Below are 20291 nucleotides of genomic sequence, written 5' to 3'. Positions count from 1 at the left end.
TCCACCGACTGACCATCAGGACCCGCACTTTTGTTATTGGGGGACGGGGTGGGCGCGCAGGTTGAGGGGCGCACAGGAGAACTGCCCAGCCCCAATACACTCTGGAGCGACCCTAAATAAGGGCGAGAAGAAAGAGTCTCCCCAGACGCCTTTTGGGTGGACGTGCCCCAGACGCACATTCGGACCCCGTGGTCCCGCGGCAGCTGCAGTGTTGGGGATAATTTAAATGGCTCTTACTTGAGAGGAGGCGTGATTTCCACGTTCGAGCGTCTTCGCTCCCCACCCCCTCTCCGCACCAGCCAGTGCGCGCCACCACCTGAGCCTGGCGAGAGCCCGGGCGCACGCAGTCTTCAGCCTCCTCCTTTCCGCCTCTGGGGGTACTTGGCTCTGAGCGGGTCCACCCGACGCCCCCCGGGAGAACTCTTTACTTTTTGTTTGGAAAATCGGGGCCATTTCTTTATTCATCTCTGGGTCTCCCCGGAGGAGGACAGGGGAGGGGAGGGCGTGCGAGGCGGGCCGGGCCGGGGGAGGGGAGCGCGGGCAGGGGAGGGGACTGGGTGTAGCCTGGAATTCTCCGTCCTCGTGTTCCTAGGCTGGCGCGCAGAGTCTCCCCGAGATAGCGCCGCCGCCGCTCCCCGCGCCACCCCGTCGTTGGCCTTGGGGGTCGGGTGAGTGGGGTCATGACGCGCCGCGGGGGCTGCTCCGGGCCCCTCCCGCGCTGAGCCGGGACGCGGCCCCGCCGCGCGGAGCCCCTCGGGCTGGGAGGCGGCGGGGGGTGGGGAGGGCGCACGGGGTAGGGCGGGGTGGGGGCGGCGCGGAGGCCGCCAGGCTGGGGGGCTCTCTGGGCCGGCGCGGCCGCGGGCAGGAGGGCGTGTCTCCGGCCCGAGGGGACCCTCCCGAGGCGCGGCGCGGGACTCCCCGATGGTGGTGCCGCGGCTCCGGGAGAGCTCCGGGTCTCGCCTCCGCCGCCGCCGCCGCCGCCGCCGTCGCCGCCGCGGGCGCCACCACCGCCGCCGCCGCCGCCGCCGCCGCCCGAGCCCGCGCCGAGCGTGCGCCTCGCCCTCCTCCCGCGCCCGCTCTGCTCTAGGATGCTGCGGCAGGTTCTGCACAGGGGCTTGAGGACGTGTTTCTCCCGGCTCGGCCACTTCATTGCCAGTCACCCGGTTTTCTTCGCCTCGGCGCCCGTGCTCATCTCCATCCTGCTCGGCGCCAGCTTCAGCCGCTACCAGGTCGAGGAGAGCGTGGAGCACCTGCTGGCGCCCCAGCACAGCCTCGCCAAGATCGAGCGCAACCTCGTCAACAGCCTCTTCCCGGTCAACCGCTCCAAGCACCGACTCTACTCGGACCTGCAGACCCCCGGGCGCTACGGCCGGGTCATCGTCACCTCCTTCCAGAAAGCCAACATGCTGGACCAGCATCACACCGACCTGATCTTAAAGGTGAGAGGGGGGCGGGCGCGGGCAGCCTCCGCCGGCGCCGCTGCCGCGGCTGGGCTAGCTCTGCGCGGGGGTCCGGTCTGAGAGCGCCGCCTCTCCCATCCTAGGCGGCTGCCGCAGGGGCTCCCCTGCACCGCGCGCCCCTCGGAGGCCGCCCGGAGCCTCCTAGCCTCCTGGCGGGAAGCGTCCGGGTCCGGGCCCTGCCCTGCCCTGGCCGCTGTCGCCGCCACCCCGGCAGCTGCTGCAACAGTTGGGGCGGCAGCAGCCACGGTACTGTGGTCGGTGCGCTTGTTTTGGTCGCAGTGGTCTTGGGGGTAGGGAGGCTTGGGGGTAACTGGGCCAAGAAGGAGCAGAACAAGAGAAGACATTCTAGAAAGTCCTGGTACTTGAAAACAAAATATTACGCTTGGGGGGGCGGTATTCAGAGACCCTTCTCCCCTGTCCCCATTCTTTACTCTCTTCCTCTGACCTTTGGAGTGATTTCAGAAAGGCTGCCCTGAGGGGCCGGGAGGGGGCAAAGGAATGAGAGGCGGGATGGTGAGGAAAATGCCTCCTACCCACCCAGGAACAAGTGTGGTCCCTGGCGAGGACGCGGGGCTGCCCTGCTGCCCTCTCTCCAGAGCGAGGTGGCCATCTCTGTCTTCCTGGGTAGGAAATGATGTCTGTCATTCGCAGTTATTTTGTCTTGCACTGTAGCTCCCCTCTTCCGAAATGCAAAAACTTCTTTGGGAAAACAGGGATTCGATTAATCCACTTTTGTTTGGGTGCATTTGGGTGTGAGGGTGAGGGGCAGAGCCAAAAGGGTGAGGACAGAAGCCAGGTTGTGTGGCCCTGAGAAGAGCACAGGAAATCTAGCAGCTGGTTAGAAGGTGACACTTGTGGAAACAGGTTGTGCCGTCAACCCGAGGTGGAAATTTGATGTGAAAAGTGAGGTTAATGGTGATAACTTTCAGGAAGTTCCTAAGAAAAGCAGAGGAGTGAGGACTAGAGATGGAAAAGTGGAGACCTTCAGAAAGAAAAGCAAAAATAGGTGAGAATGTTCCATCCAAGTCCCCGGTGGGAATTGTGGGGCTTGTTTACTTAAGGTGCCCCTGTGCGGAGGGTGATGACAACCAGTCCCCGCTGGAGCCCTGGGGCAGAGGCGCAAAAAGGGCTGGTTTTGTGAGGGTCTCTGGTCCAGATCAGGGATTAGAAGAAGCCAGTTAGATTTCTAGTCCTCTTATGCCACTGGGAGTCAGCCAGTGAACCTAGGGAACTCTCTCTTCTTTCCCTCTACAGGTAACCCTCTATATCCCTGGAGACCCACTAATTTTCCTATGTTATTTCCCTCCCTCTCTCTGTTGATGTTTTACCTATCGGCAATTAGTAATGAGGGGAATCCGACCAGGGACCCAGTAGAATTAGGACCTTCCCATGTTGGATGGCTTGTGATATTTTAAATGGCACACACATCATCACAGAACCTTAGTAACAGTGGTCTGGAAATATTTGATTTTCTCATGATTATGCTTCCAATATCAAAGTGAGGTTGTTTTGTGTTTTTCTGGGTCCCAATACTTCAGTGAACATATTCTGACACACAGAAAAATACTGCCCCAAATGCTTTCCCAAGAAAACACGTAGTAGTTTCATCGCTGGCTTAAGGAAACTATAATTTAGCCAGTCCTGACAGCTGGAAAGGTGCCCTATATTTTGATAGATGATCTACTAAATGATGTTTCTCTTTGTATTTTTCCCCCCAAGGTGATGTTTCCACTGGCTTTCCCCCCCCCAACAAACCGTCATGCCACTGTGACAGGCAGTCACCGGTTACATTCACTCTCAAGGTTAATGAGACATCAACAGGCACATCAGACCTCTTTTCAACAGGATTGTTTCTCTCCTATTTGATTTTGATCTTTTCAGGACACAAAACCGTATTATCAGAGAAAGTTGGTACTGGAGAGAAAGAGGGAGGCTGTCTTTGCCTCCATGGCTAAAGGGCAACTTTAAAGGACAGCAGTCTTGTCAGTAAATTGTTTTCGGATTCGAGATGGTTTTTCATGTGCTAGGTGTCTGGGGAAAATCAGAACCAAGTCAAATAGTGGTCAGAAGCCATTTCAAGCTGATGAAGCTGATGGCTCTCTGGTCAAATGAATTCATACAGTTTATAAAAACTGAAACCTAGAAAACTGAGGGAATTGCCTCAATTTTATATATCCATTTTTTTCTTCCTACATCTAACTCCTATATCTGGACAGTTTGGAGGTGGGGGACAGAAAAATGGACCTCCAATAGTCATGGTAATATGAAGTGGGGGAACGATCACTTATTGTCATCTGTCTTTCCTTCCATGAGATGAAGATGTGTCCTTTACAAAAGGTGTTAAGAGTCAAAGAGTCACTGTTTCGGACCTTTCTAGTGTTATTCTGATACTTCGCTGCCAGCATGAAGGGTAGCCCTGACAGCTAACATTGCATACAGCACCATCCAGCTCCTGCCTATTCGATGGCATCGCATTTGAAACGAAGTGAACAAAACATAAGCAGGGTTTTATGAAGGCTTTCTCAGGCCCCATTATGAAACCAGAGGAAGTACCTTGCAGGGCTGTGTCCTTTACTCCTCATGGTTCTCTGTGGTTGGACCCATTCTATGAAGGAGATCATTGGGATATTAGTCCAGCTACTTTCTGAGAAAAATAGAATGGGAAAGGATGATGACAAAAAGTACAAGTCCGGGTTGATTTTTCTGAAATACAACTGAGAGTATCAGCAAGAAAAAAAAGCTAAACTGATCTTATTTGGAGAAGATTTCTCAAATTGTGCAGGTAACATGGTTGCCATGCTCAGACTGTGCAGCATAGATTTCCACCCCAAACTATGAGAGGGGTGACTGTCCCTAGCAATGGTTTCCTCTGAGGTCTATAAGGCAAAGAGGTGATGTGAGGTTAAGGGGGGGTGGGACCTGATATTGCTAGTAAAGGATCAACCACTAATTTCTGGACATCTCTAAAAGTCTTCATTTCACCAGAAGATTAAATTTAGCTCACTATTATATTTTAACAGAAAATCCAGGATGTTCATCTCAGAGCAAATTTCAGAGTAGTGCCTCATGAGCTTTTATAAATCTGTTTGTTCTTGATCACCGAAAATGAAGTGTAAGAAGGTCTTGTTGGTAATTGATCTAGGCTGTGAGCAAGACACTACTTGATTTATCCCAGAGTCATCTGGTAGAATGAAGGACCAGTTTAGCCCAGTCCTTACAATAATAATATCACCTTTATATCACTCTGCACATTAGAAACACACAGTACATTTAAATAGAACAAAAACCTCAGGGTAAAAGTGCTGTGATCCCATTTTACAGAGGAGAAATCTGTTCCTTACAAAATTCACTGAATTGTCCACAGAAAGAAGACAAGGACAGAAACAGGACAGGGCGGGGTTTTGATTCCCGGTCCAGTACTCTTCACTACAATTTACTGCCCCCCATACGATAAACTACTTGAATGATTAAAATGTACATTTTTTAAATCCAAATGAAGTATACTTGACCAAAGTCTCATTCCTATCTCCCAGTGTCATCTTAGCAGTGGTAACTGGATGGTGAGGACATTTTCTTGACTGATTCTGTCTGGTGTCAGTGAAAATCCCCATAGAGAAACTCTAGATGCCCAAAGTAAAGCACAAGATACTTGGAAGTAACAATACACAAAGATAGAAAGATAAATGTTTTACTGGCAGAATCTCTGGATGATTGGATGAAGCTATTCCCTATCTGAGCACAGTTCACTGTCCGGGGAGATTCAACTCCAGTGCCTCACACAGTCCCTGGCACATTGTAAACCCTCAGTACTTGTCAGAGGGACCTGCCTTAGTTCATTCAGACATTTATGTGATGGGTAAGAAGACTCCATAGAAACTACCTTGAAATGTATTTTCAAAATGACTTGTTTTTATTTTTGCAGTTTCTAGGCTTCTCTTTTTCCATAATACCCTTCTTCTTTCCTCGATAACCTCTGTAGTCCTATTAAAACGTATGTCAGTTTTCAAATTGTGTGGGGGCATTTCCTTTGTACAACTTCTTCTTCTTCGAAGGAACCTCCTGGGATATTTTACTCCAAACCAATGGATGGACACATCCTCACTATGCAGACATTCTCCCGCTTACAGAGGAATCTTATTAAATTCAAATATTGAGTTTCAATTAAAAAAGACTTTTTATGTTTAAATACATTAAATAGAACTAAGTGGCAAAATGAGATTAACAGCATTTAACTTGGAATTAATTAACTCAGGCTTTCCAAGAAGGGCAGCAGAACTGCTCGCTTGGGGTCATGAAGACCTGGAAGCTGGACCCAGACTCCAGTTGTCTTCAAATACTGTCTCAGCACTAGTAGTCACTACTGGAAGAACCATTGTTCCTCTCTCTACAGTCTAAGAATGGGCCAATTCCAGCTGACTTTTGGGTTCAGAAGGAGGTTTTTTTTTTTTAATTTAATTTAATTTTTTTCAGTGTTCCAAAATTCATTGTTTATGAACCACACCCAGTGCTCTATGCAGTCCGTGCCCTCCTTAATACCCACCACCAGGCTCACCCAACCCCCCAACCCCTGTCCACAGTCTCATGGTTCCTCTCCCCCTCCAATTTCCCCAAACTCACTTCTCCCTAGGCCCTCCATGTTATTCCTTATGCTCCACAAGAAGGCGTTTTTATATTTTCAAAATATTGTAACAAAACAAAACAAAAACAAAGAATATGAGGCAGAGATGGCATATGGCTCTCAAAGCCTTAAACTATTTACTCTGTGGTTCTTTACATTGAGAAGTTCCTGTACTATCTTCCAAACCCCTTTACTGGAGCAATTTCCAGAAGTGAATACTGTTAAGTCACGTGGAAGGCAGCGGTTCTCACCCAGGGGTAGTTTTGCTCCCTAGGGAACACTTAACAACGGTAGGACACATTTTTCACTGTCACGATGGCGGGGGGGGGGGGCTGCTGTGGGCATCCGGTGGGTGGAAGTCAGGGATGCTGTTAAACATCCCGCACACACAAGGCTGCACCCATAGCAGAGAATTATCCGGCCCCAAACACTGCTTGAAGGGGTTCCTCCGTGTTTCTCTGGCTTTGTTAGGGTTTAAACTTTTTCTGCTGCATGGATTACGTCAAATGTAAAATTGCCAAAGAGAAGTTCACATCTTACAGGACTTCGGCTGGAGACAAATACTAGGACTTCTTGAGGAGATGCTTTCAGGCACGGTCAGGCAGAGATCAGATTCTCCGGTGTTATCTTCCCCAAGATGCTATTTTCTTGCTCTCCCTCACACCTCTGTTCTTTATGGTCCAAAGCCAAGAGCCGCCCGAAAGGCAAAGCTGCTCCATTGACACTGGCCTTGAGACCTGTCTGAGTGGCCCTGGCTGGCAGGCCAGATGGGCGAGCTGTAGCAGTCGTCCTAGTGCACTAGGCGGGGCTCCTCCTGACAGCGTGTAAGCCCCCACCCCCTGGAGCGGTGACCTCCTGAGGAGGCAGGAAGCAGTGCTTTATTGCCTGGTCCAAGTGCTTGGCTTTCCAAACACAAAATGAGAAAGGAGCGAGCTTGTATCCAAGGAACAGTGGACCAAAGGCCCCTGGGTTTGGAGGCCGCCTTAAAGGTCACCTCTGCCAATGCTGACACTGGAATCTGCTCTTAGCATCTCAAGGCGCTTTTCCTGGTGACAGGTGCCATGGCCATTGGAGCACTCAGTGAGCTCTGGGAGCGGCAGGTACTCTGAGAAAAGATGGAGTCTGAGCCTGAAGGGGCAGCGTGTGTGGAGCTCCTGGGCCAGCCACATGCCCTCTGCCCTTTATTTGGGCACTAGGGGAAAAATTAAGGAGAGACTGAAATGACTCTTCACTCTCCTTTTCTCTCACAGGAGGTGCATCCCAGTGATCCAAGCACTGTATCCTTCTAGGGCGGTCTGCCTTCTAAACACATTTCCGTGGCGTGAGTAGTAGCCGTGAATGCTCGTCAGGCTTGTCTCCTTTAGATTTGGGGAGCAATCTCTTACCTCCCCAGGCAGATGAGCACTGGGTGCAAATTTGGGTAAACCATTCCTTCACGCTGAAATGTACAAATAAAGCCGTAGCAGGAGAGGAAGCCCACCTTTTTGATGCCACACAGTATCTTGATAGATGCCTATTAGAGTGAGAGAAACGTGATCCTAAGAAATTCACACAAAAACAGAACCTTTCAGGAGTCACCAGACTTACAAACCTCACAGAAAGAACAGCTGAGCCTTTAAGGGGTGACTCCTTCCACTAAGAGGAGAAGGAAGCTAAAAGAAACTGTCTGTTTTCTGCCTGAGAGGGCACAGCATCCCCTCCCCTCCCTACCCGGGAGCCAGGAAGGCACAAGGGACCAGGGAACGTGATCAACTCTAACTTTGTGAGATGCGCCATCTGGTACCTGACTTTGGGGCTCAGTGTGAGCCCCAAGTGATACTTGAGATAGGCTCAAAGCAGCCCTTTGAAGTCAGCTGCTTGGTAGCACATCTCAGCAAGCAGGCCTGTCTGCCGTGCTGCCTGTGCTGCTGCCATAGGCCCGGAAGGCCGCAGAACTTCCGAGGACTCCTGCCAGACTGATTTAATGACCAGCAGGGGAGGTGAGTAATCTCTAACCTTTAGAAGATGAAAAAAAAAGGGAAATCAACACCAGTTGTCATTTCATACGGGAAGCCCTGAATAATATGTCATGCCTTCAACTTCAGAATTCATATTTTGAACAAAAGGATGCAATGAGGGATGAGGGAAGCTATTTTTATCTTCTTGCTCTCTAAGAAATCCTCCTGAGAATGTTGTTTCTGGTATTTTGAAAGCTCCCCATTGTTAGGTCTTACACTTGAAGTTTGACTTGTGGGTTCCAAGTATGGTCGAGAGGAGGATTTCCATGCAAGCGGATAGCTTGGGAGGTGATATCCAAAAAGCCCAGTAAGAAAGTGGGGACATGAAACAAGGGAGTGGCAGGCAGCCAGTGAGGGGAGCCAGGGGTCCACTGCAGGCACCTGGGGCTCGGTGTGTCTGGGGATGCATGAGAGACACTGTAGAACACATGTCCAAGTTACCCCACTGGTGGGTGAAGATGCCAGATATTTATTCCCCAATTCTCTAGCCATCATCAGTTGGTCCAGCTGCATCTGGGGGCACTAAATGAGGCCAACAGTTCCAGATGCTGTATATGCCCTAGAATCAGAATTCTCCTTGTTGCTTTATGAAAGCCTCAGGCAAAAAGCTGCAGGTGTTTACAGTAAGAGGACTTGGCATGCAGAGGGAAGGGGGAGCTGAGAGCGTGCAAGTGGGGCCCTGACAGCGGCTGTCTGCCCCAAGGGTCTTAGCCCATCTAGGGTTACACGTCTCGGAACTCAGGGCTCCCATTCCTAGGCCATGTTCATCCTTTCACTCAACAAAATGGCCATGACCGCATCTCCACGAAGCTACAAGAAAGAATGATCCAGCAGAGCTGGTTCGTTATTCTCGAATCCAAAAACCCATTTTCATTTTTAGTTCTGCCCCTGGATGGTGGTAAAGATGATTCCCAACAGGGCTTGGACACCACCAGGACTGGGGGTTTCTATGCCAAACCCCCAGGAGCGAGTGGCCCAGATCCAGCCACTTTTCATGAATACAAGAAAAGTCCACAGGTTTCTTCTCAGAGCTCCATCTCCACCCGTGGACACAAGGTGCTCTCCTCCCTAGAATCGCATTCACTCCTTCCTTTGGGTCCAGCTGGCGTGCTTCCTTTGCGAGGCCTTCCCACATTCATGGCTCCTTCCCTCCCTCAAGTCTATCTGGCTTTCAGTCATACCCACATTCCTTAACGCTTAACTATATCGTTATTACATAATGTGCTGTATTGTCACGTGATACTCTCTCTTAAATAAGATCATAAGCTCGTCAAGGGCAGGAACAATGTCTCCTATTCCCAAATTTCTCCTAGAACCTAGAGTATGCTGCAGGTAGTTAATAAAATATTGCCAGTTCATGCTTTATAGGATGGAAAATGTGCTCTCCCTTCCATGTTGATTTATTCTGGTCACACTAGAACTGCTAATTTTTCAACATTGAAAGTGAAATTCTTTTGCCCATTTTTCCATGGGCACCACAACTTTGCCAAATACCACAGCTGCGCCAAATCCTAATTGTCTCAAGGGGAAAAAATGCATCTCTGCTATAGCATCATTATTATAAGTACTCAAAAAAAAATCTTTGTGACATTCAATACCTTACTTTTGTGAGGTTCCTATCATTGCCTCTTGTCTTTGTTCTTGTTTTGGCTTGGCATCTAGGCCAGTGGTCATGTGGAGTAAAAGATGAATTGCCCTTGGACTCTTTCAGAGGCCAGTCACCTGGACACCTTGGGAAAACACGGATTCCACTTCAGCCCCGGAGTGGGACCCGCAACTCTGGATTTCTAACAAGCTCTCAGGCGATGCTGCTAGTCGGTAGAGTGAAGGCTGAGTAGCAAGTCTCAGACTTAGTCCTTGTGAACAGAACACTGGATTTCGAGTCAGGGGAGCCAAGCTCAAGTCCCAATTTCCCTAACTTTCAGACTTTGAACAAGCTGCTGACACTCCCTGAGAAGCAGGTTCCTCATCCACAATAGCGTCCTCTGCACCCACTCGCGGTAAGGGCACACTGAGATAAGGTCTATGACGGCACTGTGTAACCACACAGCCTTCTGGAGCCTATGTTATCATTATGGCTCTTGGCCTTGAAAATGTCTGTTATTCCTTCCTAAGTGCCAACTCCTCCAGAGCCATCGTCGTCCATTGAGTAAATAACACATGTAAGCATTGTTTTCCCTTTGATCCAGCAGGCCATAATGGGTGTGCGGTCTCCATTCTTAATACTCAGATTGGCAATTTGTTGGTTTTTAATGACTCCATCTGAGTCGTAACAGAAGACCGGATTCATCCTACTGCTGAACACGCAGCTCCTAACTTCTTGGGCAGGCAGAGCTGTCAGTGGGGATGGGTGGATTGCATTTTGCCCCCTTGCGGTGCTTCCTTGGGGTTCAGAACCTCATCTTCATGCTTGACAGGGCTTTGCATGCAAAGGAAGCCTTCACTTCCTGCCCAGGGAAATGTCTTTGGAATTAAAAGCTCTGGGAGGCTGTGGGCTCCCACTTCAGTGCTCCTTTCAGCACTCCTCACAGCATGCCAGACAGGGATTCTCCAGCTCTCTAGGTCAGACAGTTGATAACTCTCCTCTCTCACTTAATTTACATGACTACAGTGTTTCCCTGCGCAATCTTGCCCACATAAGTAGGTCTGCAAGCACTTCAAAGGGAAAGGTGTCATCAGAATTGCCAGAGATCAGGAGAACCAGGCAAAGTGATAATTGTAAAGCCCTTTGAAACTGTGAAATGTAAAATTTTGCTGACTGGGGTTTTTAATCATTTAGGTCAGTGCATTTCCTTACCTTCCCCTTTCTAAAATTTCTTTTATGGGATTATAAAAGAAATCTTATAATTATTTAGGATCAAAATCAAATCCACCAAAGAAAATTCCCTTGCCTACCTGGTTCTCTACAGCCTGAACTCTTCAAATGGAACTAACCTCAGTGTAAGTGAGGATTAGTACTTCTTCTCAAATTTGAATATGCTTTCTAATTCCCTGGGAATTTTATTAACATGCATATTCTGATGTAGTGTCCGTCTGAGACAGCAGGCCTAAGATCCTACACTTCTGACAAGCTCCCAGGGCTGCTGCTGCTGCTGCTGGTTTGAGACCCATGCTTCGTGGACCCAAGGAATCTTTGTGTCTTTGTGTATCCTGACTTATTACTCAGTGCCATTTATTTGTTTATTTATTAGATTTTATTTATTTATGACAGAGAGATAGCAAGAAAGGAAACACAAGCAGGAGGAGCAGCAGAGGGAGAAGGAGGCTTCAAGCTAAGCAGGGAGCCTGATATGGGGCTTGATCTCAGGATGCTGGGATCATGACTTGAGCTGAAAGCAGATGCTTGATGACTGAGCCACCCAGCCACTCCGCTCAGTGCCATTTAACTGCCTCCATATTTATTTATTTATTTGACAGACAGAGATCACAAGTAGGCAGAGAAGCAGGCAGAGCGGGAGGGGGAAGCAGGCTCCCTGCTGAGCAGAGAGCCTTCTGCAGGGCTCGATCCCAGGACCCTGGGATCATGACCTGAGCTGAAGGCAGAGGTTTAACCCACTGAGCCATCCAGGCACCCCAACTGCCTCCATATTCTAAGGTAGGGGCTCTCCAGCTTGAGCAGGGTATCCCCTGGAGGGTCTGTCCCAACACAGATTCTGGGTCTCACCCGAGTTTCTGATTCTCTAGGTCTGAGATAGGGCCTGATAATTTGCATTCCTAACAGGTTCCCAAGGTGATGCTGTTCCTGTTGGTTCAGGGAACATACTCCAAGAGCCACTTCTATAAAGTTGCTTAGTAATTAGCTGCCAGGTCTAATTCCAAAAATACAGTCTCCCTGTCTATAGAACCCAGCCCACAGGTATAAGCAGGTGCAGGATGTATTTGCTCAGCAGTTAATTCTGAATGCTGTGTAAAGGCTACTTCATAAGTAGGAACCTTTTACGTTTTCAAGTTAAGGCAAGTGTATTGGACAGAGAGGCCTGCTCTGCTGCCTGTCTGCAGGGACTGGAGTCTGGGGGGAAGGGGATGAGAGAAAGAAAAGAGAGTCTGAGATGGAGCAGGGGGTGGGGGAGGACACAAAAGCCCCCCTACCCACGCATATGCCGTAGATGTTATTGCTACCATCACCGTGTGATTGCCCAAGTTTCCTTTTTCCAGAGACTTCCCACACAGGGTCACCTGCCATTTGCTTTTGCAGAAACTTTCTTTTACATCAAACCAGAGGCACAGTGGGTACAAATAGGAGCTGCATGTTGCGTTTCTGAGGCAAGGACCCAGCTCTGTGGTTGCCAGAGGCGAGGTATCCGCCGGGAGGGCCCTGACAGCTACTGTTCAGTTTCAGCTACTGTCTGATGTCCGTGCTGTTAAAGAGAGTTAAAGTAGAGCTGGAGTGAAGTTCAGTAAGTACTGGTTTGGGTGTAGGAGAATAACAACTTCAGAGCCCCCAAGTTTCATGTTTGAGGCTAGAACCGTTAATGTGTCCTTGATCAAAGTCACTTAACCTCTCTTCAGTTTTTGCTTCAACGTGTTAAGAGTTTGGAAGTTGTCACTCCCATCTTTACACTAAGAAAAACAGACAACCTGAAAATCAGTGACTTCTCTTGGACACAACAGAGAACAGGGAAACTGTCTTCCCCAAATCTGTAGAAGCAGGCACATCCATTCGTCTGTATGGATGTATGAAGCAGAAGGCTCCAGTATAAACACTTAAATGGTATTTTGATAAATTGATGGAGCCTGAGTATGAACTAGCATGAAAGTGAGAGACTCCTGGGAGCTACAGCCACTGTCTTTATAGGGGGAGGAATCGGGAGGCTCATATTTTCTTGGGCCTCATCTCCAGAAGCCCCACCAGATTCCCAAGGTGAAGATCTGGCAGGGAGAGGTGGACGAGTAATCACTGTGAAATCCACCTGGTCTTCCCCATAACAAAGGCCTGCTCTGTAGAGAAGAGGATTTTGCTAGAGCACAATTCTGAAATTTTGTCCTAGGTTCCTTCCCACCGAAGCCTCCTTCAGCCTTTCTGTCTCACCTACGTGGGGTGGGGGGTGGTGTAAGAGTCCATATGTGTCAAGACTGCAAGGAAATAGACTAGAAGCACTACATCCAGGGAAGGAAACAGAGGATGATGTTAGGGGGTGGGTACTATACCACTGAAGAAATATTTATGAAAGTCATGCCCAAAACACAGGCCCATTAAAGACTGACAATGCATCAGGAGATTATTATATAGCATTTCCGCTCCCTAAATCTTATCACCATATCAACAAGTTTCCAGTATAATAATAGTAGATTTCAGCTGCAAGACATATATTCTCTCAAGAGGGAGTACTTTAGGGAAGTCTAAAGTCAACAGTATAAACAAAAACTGTGACAATTGAGGAATTTGAAACTTCTGGTACATATAGCCACAATAAACATTAAATACATCCTGACTCCTAGAGTAACGTAAGTCCTCACTGTAAAGGCCCGTTTACCTCTGTTAGTATTAACTGATAAAACATGAACAGCTTTGGAAAAGAAAACAAGGATGCTAAAAGAAAAAAACATAGTCTAAAGAGACAAAGGAAACACTGGTACCATACTCAGATATGACACAAATGTTAGAATTATCAGATAGCAAATTTAAAATAACTATGATTAATATGTTATGGGCTTTAATGGAAAAAGTAGACATTAAGAACAAATAGATGATGTAAGTAGACAGATGGAAACCCTCAGGATGAATCAAAAGGAAATGCTAGAAATTGCAACTGTAGCAGGAATAAAGAATGGTTCTGATAGACTCATCAGTAGACTCAACACGACCAAGGAAGGAATCAGTGACCTTGAGTACAAGGTAATAGAAACTTCACAAACTGAAGGACAGAGATACAAGAGTGAAAATGCCCGAGAACACAAAAGAATCGTAGGATAATATCAAAAGTTATAATACATGAACAATTAAAACGTCAACAGGAGAAGAGAGAACCCAGCCAAAAAAGTATTTGAAGTAATAATGGCAAAGAACTCTCCAAAATTAATGGATACAAAATTACAGGTCCAGGTGGCTTAGAGAACCCTAAGGATAAATACCCACAAAGCCACACTTAGGCAAATCATATTCAAACTAGAAAAAAACAAAAACAAGGAGGAAATCTTGAAAGAAGCCTGGTGTGGGGGGCAAGGGAAGGAACATTGTGCATATAGCATAACAAAGATAAAAATTATAGCAGACATCTCATCAGAAACCACACAAGTAGGAAGACAGTGGAGTGAAATGTTTATAAAGAGTTGAAAGAAAAAAAATCTCACCAACCTAAAATTCTATATTCAGCAAAACTATTCTTCAAAGAGCAGGAGATAGAAAAAATTTCTCAAACAAAAACTGAAAGAATTCACTGCCTGCAGACCTGTCCTGCAGGCAGACCTGTCCTGCCTGTTCTTCAGGCAGAAGAAAAATTCTATGGGTCAAAAACTCATATCTAGGGGCGCCTGGGTGGCTCAGTGGGTTAAAGCCTCTGCCTTTGGCTCAGGTCATGATCTCAGGGTCCTGGGATGGAGCCACACATCAGGCTCTCTGCTCAGCAGGGAGCCTGCTACCCCCTCCCCCCATCCCGCCTGCCTCTCTGCCTACTTATGATTTCTGTCTGTCAAATAAATAAATAAAATCTAAAAACTCATATCTACAAAAGAAGAGTGTTAGAGAAGGAATAAAAGGTGAAATAAAGTCTTTTAAGTTTTCTTTTTCTTAATCTAACTGTCTTAACTTTCTTAATCTAACTGTCTAAAGCAATAATAGTAACAATGTATTATGTGATTATAACATATAGATTAAGTGGAATGAATGTCAGTCACGTCACCACATACAGGAGGGAGGAATTGGAAATACTCTATTATAACCCAACTGTACTACACATAAAGCATTACAGTATTATTTGAAGATGAACTTAGATATAAATATATATTGTAAGTACTACAGCAGCCACTAAATTTTTTTAAAAGAAGTAAAATTGATATCCCAAGGGAAGAGATAATGTGGAATAATTTAAAATTCTCAATTAAAACCAGATGAGGCAGAAAAAGAAGGGGAGAAAAAGAAACAAAGAACAAATGCAACAAATAGAGAATAACTACAACTATGGTAGATATTAACCCAAGTGTATCAGTAGTTACTTTAAATGTGAATGGTGTTAAATATGCCAATTAAAAGACAGAGTGACTCAGAGGAAACCAAGAAAAAACAAGACCCAACTCTGTCTTGTCTATAAGAAACCCACTTTAAATATAAAGACTGAGACAGGTTAAGAATAAGTGGATAGAGGAAACTATACCATGTTAACACTATCAAAACAAAGCTGGAATAACTCTATTAATTACAGATGTGGCTGACTTTGGAACAAGGAAAATTATTAGGAATAAAGAGGGCATTACATTAAAGATAAAGGGATCAATTCTCCAAGATATTAAATCCTAAACATGTATGCATCTAACAACAGGGCATTAAAATACATGAGGCAAGAAAATGATAGAATTGAAAGGATAAAGAAGCCTACTGTTAGAGTTGGAGCCTTCAACATTCCTCTGTTAGTAAGTGACAGGGCAAGCAGGCAAAAAATCAGTAAGTATACAGATGACTTGGACAGAAGGAAGTGGCAGGTTGTTTAATAATCTGGGGAGAGTCATGACTCAATTTTTATAAGGACAACTCTTATAGAAGTATAGGGGTTAGGTTGGAAAAGCAAGATGTTGGAGATAGGGAGATCCCCTCCTCCACCCAGAGAACTTTCGCTTCAAGTCTGTAAGCAAGAGGTTTTGAATAGGATTGCTACAGGAGAAAAAAGGACCTAGACTAGACCACCATTTTCCAAAATTTGTTTCAGGAAATTTTCCTTTGATGTTGCAAAAACAATGACAACAACAACTGGATTCTGTGACAAAATAACATTGGGAAACAATGTTTATGGTATCTCCATATCAGATCCTCCATACTTAATGCAAATTAGCATATCAAATGCTTTCAGAGGAAATCTATTTAACTCTGTCCAGCTCAGCATTTCTCAAGTTTATTTGGTCATGGGTACTTTTTACTTTTTTGGTGACCATTACTAACATCCCAAGGAACTAATATGCTTCAAAACACACTGAAAACACTGTCCCTAAAATAGGGAGGTGCAATTAATAGGACTTGATATTCATTGGATGTGTGAGTAAACAAAGGGGAAAAGGTGACATTGGCCTAGAGGTTTCCCACCTGGGTAAGTAGAAAGAGGATGCTGTTAACCATAACAGGAAGCAGGTGGGAGAAAAATCTGGAGGAAAAGATTCTGCTGTTGGATATATACCAGTTGAAATAGTGCCGTAATATGGATTTGCAAATCTTTAGGAGGCAGCTGGAAATTCAAATCTGGAGTCTAGAAGAGAGGTGAGGTATTGACGTGAACCTGTGATTGGACAGCATAAAGGTGAAACACCAAACCATGGCCGTGGAATTCATTGCCTAAGAAGAGTGCATTTGAATGTGAAAAAAAATCAAAAGTGCCAGAGACAGAATCTTGAGTAATATCAGATCTGAAAAGTAGGCAAAGGTAGAGGAGTCAGACAGATACTGGAAACCAAGGTTAAGAGGTAGGAGGAGAGAAGAAAGTCATGTCGTGAAATTCCTCATGGCAGAGAGGTAGGGTTCAGGTTAAACCACATGTATTTACTGAGCACCTTTGTTTGCCAGGCATATGGTAGATGATGCAGCAGTGAAGAAAGCACACCCACGCTTTAATTCAAAGGATTCCCTTTGAAAAGGTCAAGATGCTTAATCATCTTAGATATTTTTAAAGTATTACTTTGACCCCATATTATTGCCTTAACTGTAAATATCTGCTAGGAGTTAAGAAAGGGAGGACTGAAAAGTAGCCGTTGGATGTACATGCTTAGAAGTCATTGTTGAGTTTTGGTTGAGTGCTGGGATAGAGTCTAGTCTGGAGTGGTTTGAGAAGTGAGTGGGAGGTGAGGAAATGAAGTTAGCAAGCATGAATCACTCTCTGAAGTGTAGCTGGAGACAGAAAATGTAAAGAGCTCCTTACAGAAGGGGAGATGTGGCAGAAGCTAGAAGTGATGTGGGGTCACTGAGGCCTTTTTTCTTTTTTAACATGAGGGAGACATGAGTGTATTTCAAAGCTCATGGGAAGGAACTAGTAGAAACAGAGGACGTATTAGAGGAGATTAACAAGACTAGGAAGAGGAAAGGAAAGCCAGAGTCCAGTGGAAGAAACAGATCTTAGAGGGAGGGTCATGGTCTTGATTTCCACAGGACAAGAGGACAGAAACAGATGTGGTGTCAGCAAGTTGAAGGTAATATCTAAGTGATGGCTTGGGTTTTCTCTGCAAGACAGAAAATAAGGTCGGTAGTGGAAAATGCATCTCGTCAAGTGCTAAGGAAAGTGAGTATTTGTCTAATATCTAGGTGCTTGGAAGCCAGTTGACAAGGCAATGAGGTAGTAGCAGGTAGTAAATTGGAAGCCATTTCTTGAGCAGAATTTGGGTTTGAAAACCAAGAGTTTTACTTTCCCTTTTGTCTCAAGATGGGCAAAAAGTATAGAGAAGAAACTGAAGTGCAAGGCAAGTTAAGAAAATTCACATTGGATAGCTCTAAATTTCAGAAAAACAACGCAGGTTATGTAGAAAGAAGGATTTCTTTTCTTTTTTTTTTTAAGATTTTTATTTATTTATTTATTTGAGAGAGAGAGAGAGAGAGATTGAGAGAATGAGTGGGAGGAGGAGCAGAGGGAGAAGCAGACTCCCTGCAGAGTAGGGAGCCCAATGTGAGACTCCATCCCAGGACCCTGAGATCACAACCTGAGCCGAAGGCAGATGCTTAACCGACCGAGCCACCCAGGTGCCTGAAAGAAGGATTTCTTTTTTTTTTTTTTTTAAGATTTTATTTATTTATTTGACAGACAGAGATCACAAGTAGGCAGAGAGGCAGGCAGAGAGAGAGGAGGAAAGCAGGCTCCCTGCCGAGCAGAGAGCCCGATGTGAGGCTCGATCCCAGGACCCTGAGACCATGACCTGAGCCGAAGGCAGAGGCTTAACCCACTGAGCCACCCAGGTGCCCCCTGAAAGAAGGATTTCTTAACTCTAAAAGTTGCTTGGTATTTGGATGACTCATCAGAGGAGACTGACATGACCTAGAATGGTTCAAACAGAGGTTGGAGCTGTGACCTCCAAGGGTGACAGAGTCTTCAAATTCCAACACATACCTAAGTGGTTCTCAGCCCTGACTACATGGTAGAATCACTGGAGGGATTCACATATACCAGGCCTCGGTCTCACTCCCATAGATTCTCATTCTATGTGTCTGGGAACAGGGTGGCCTCCTCCACATCCAGATTGGCAGCAAAAGCAGCGACATCCCCAGCACGGTGTGAGAATGGCAGAATCCCAGGTTCCACCCAGACCTACTAGATCAGGGTCTGCATTTTTACAGGATCCCCAGTTGATTTGTGTACACATGAAAATCTGATATATGCCGGACTAAAGCATAGTCTAGAGTGGGGCCAGACATGGGTATTTTTTTTATATAAACATATAATATATTTTTATCCCCAGGGGTACAAGTCTGTGAATCGCCAGGTTTACACACTTCACAGCACTCACCATAGCACATACCCTCCCCAATCAGACATGGGTACTTTTCTTAAAGGTCCCTGGGAACTTCTGTGCAACCACAGTTGAGAACCACTGCTACACAGAAAAAGAGATACTTTTAAAGCTGTATTTAGCTCATGTGATAAAATGTCAGCGCATTCAATGTGCAAGCCCACCCATTCAAGCCTGGAGAAATCCAAGTAAGACCCGTAGTTAATAGCAGTGTAGCAAAGTCAGTTTCATGGTTTCGAACATGTGCTTTCATTATATAAGAAGTTATCATTGGGGGAAGCTGGGTGATGGATACATGGGAACTCTGATGTATACTGTCTTCTTCTTGTGAGTCTTAAATTATTTTAAAATAAAAAGTTAAGAAGAAAGCATTTTAAGCAAAGAGAGAGCCTGCCTGGGATAAGGAACAGCTGTTCTCCATCATCCTCTAAGAAATAAACAGGCTCTGTCATTCATTCGGAAGGGAGCCATTGGAGGATTTAAAGCAGAGGGATGACAGGTTTGAATTTGTGTTTTGGAAAAATAAATCTGGTGGCAGTTTGGAGGACTGACTAAAAGAAAAAAAAAAAAGTGAGTTAGGAAGCGGAGTCTGTCGTCCAGATTATCAGGGCCAGAACCAAATCAGGAGGAAAGGAAATGGAACACTGGAACACAAGAGGATGGATTTGTGAGATTTGGGAGGTGAAATCAACAGGATTTGTTGAGTGACTCAAAGACTGTCAACGCCGGCTATGTGTATAGGCCCCCAGGAAGCTTTTTACAATACAGATGCCTGAGCCCTCGCCAAGAGATTCAGATTCCAAGGGGTGAGGCTGGGCCCAGGCAGCTGAGTTTGTAGCGTTCTACAGGTGGTCCAAATGAGCAGGGTTGAGAGCAGCTGGCTCCCGCTGAGGAGGCGGGAAGTGCAGGGTAAACCTCACAGGTTTTCCATCCAGTCCTGCCGCTAACCAGCAGAGGAGGAGGAGGAGGCAGCAAAGAGACAGCCAGGATAAATTAGGGAGGTAGCCCTTCCTCTTCCACTTGTTTTATGTTGAGTAAAATTGTAAAACTTGGGAGTTAAAATGTATAAATCCATAATCCTTGCAATCTAGCTCTCTTCTTGTGCCTTACATAAACAAATCTATTTTTAACTGAAAATAAAACCTTAGTTTAATTGTGTCACCTAAACATCACCTCAGCTTATTAAAAACAACTTTTCGTTAACCCCAAATTTTGAAACACTTATACAAAGAAATCTTCAGGAGGCTTGGCTAAATGCTTTGGCAAAGAGGTGAAATTCCTTGTTTTTTACTGCTCCTGGTCCTCCTGCAGACTCTGGAAAGCCCCTCCCAACTTCTCTCCTAAATCCACCCAGATAACTCTTTCCATCTTCCTCCACCCAAGTCTTTCATGTCCGATGGGTTGGTTTTGCTCCTGTGAGGCTGCGTTTTGGAATCCATCCAAACTCTGCAACAGGTGTGGAGTGTGGTGTTGGTCCCGCTCTCTTGGGGGCCTCAGGCTCATGGAGCCTCTGAAGTCAGCACTCTGGGCTACTAAACCCCCAGACTGCATGGAAGGTGTTCTGGGAGCATGCACCAAACTTTC

General features: G+C 46.2%; 1 protein-coding gene across 1 annotated transcript in view; it reads left to right on the top strand.

Moving 5' to 3' along the window:
• Nucleotides 1-620: 620 nt before the first annotated feature.
• The window catches only part of PTCHD1 (patched domain containing 1), a 58027-nt gene continuing 38356 nt past the window's right edge, over nucleotides 621-20291 (top strand). Inside the window, exons 1-2 of the mRNA XM_044235119.1 lie at nucleotides 621-668; nucleotides 1088-1439. Coding sequence (XP_044091054.1) covers nucleotides 1089-1439 — 351 coding nt within the window. The 5' untranslated portion in view covers nucleotides 621-668; nucleotide 1088. The remainder of the gene's footprint in view (nucleotides 669-1087; nucleotides 1440-20291) is intronic.

This window comes from Neovison vison, chromosome X (genome assembly GCF_020171115.1).
Source record: "Neovison vison isolate M4711 chromosome X, ASM_NN_V1, whole genome shotgun sequence".
Taxonomy (NCBI): domain Eukaryota; kingdom Metazoa; phylum Chordata; class Mammalia; order Carnivora; family Mustelidae; genus Neogale; species Neogale vison.
This window is presented reverse-complemented; position numbering and strand designations above follow the sequence as displayed.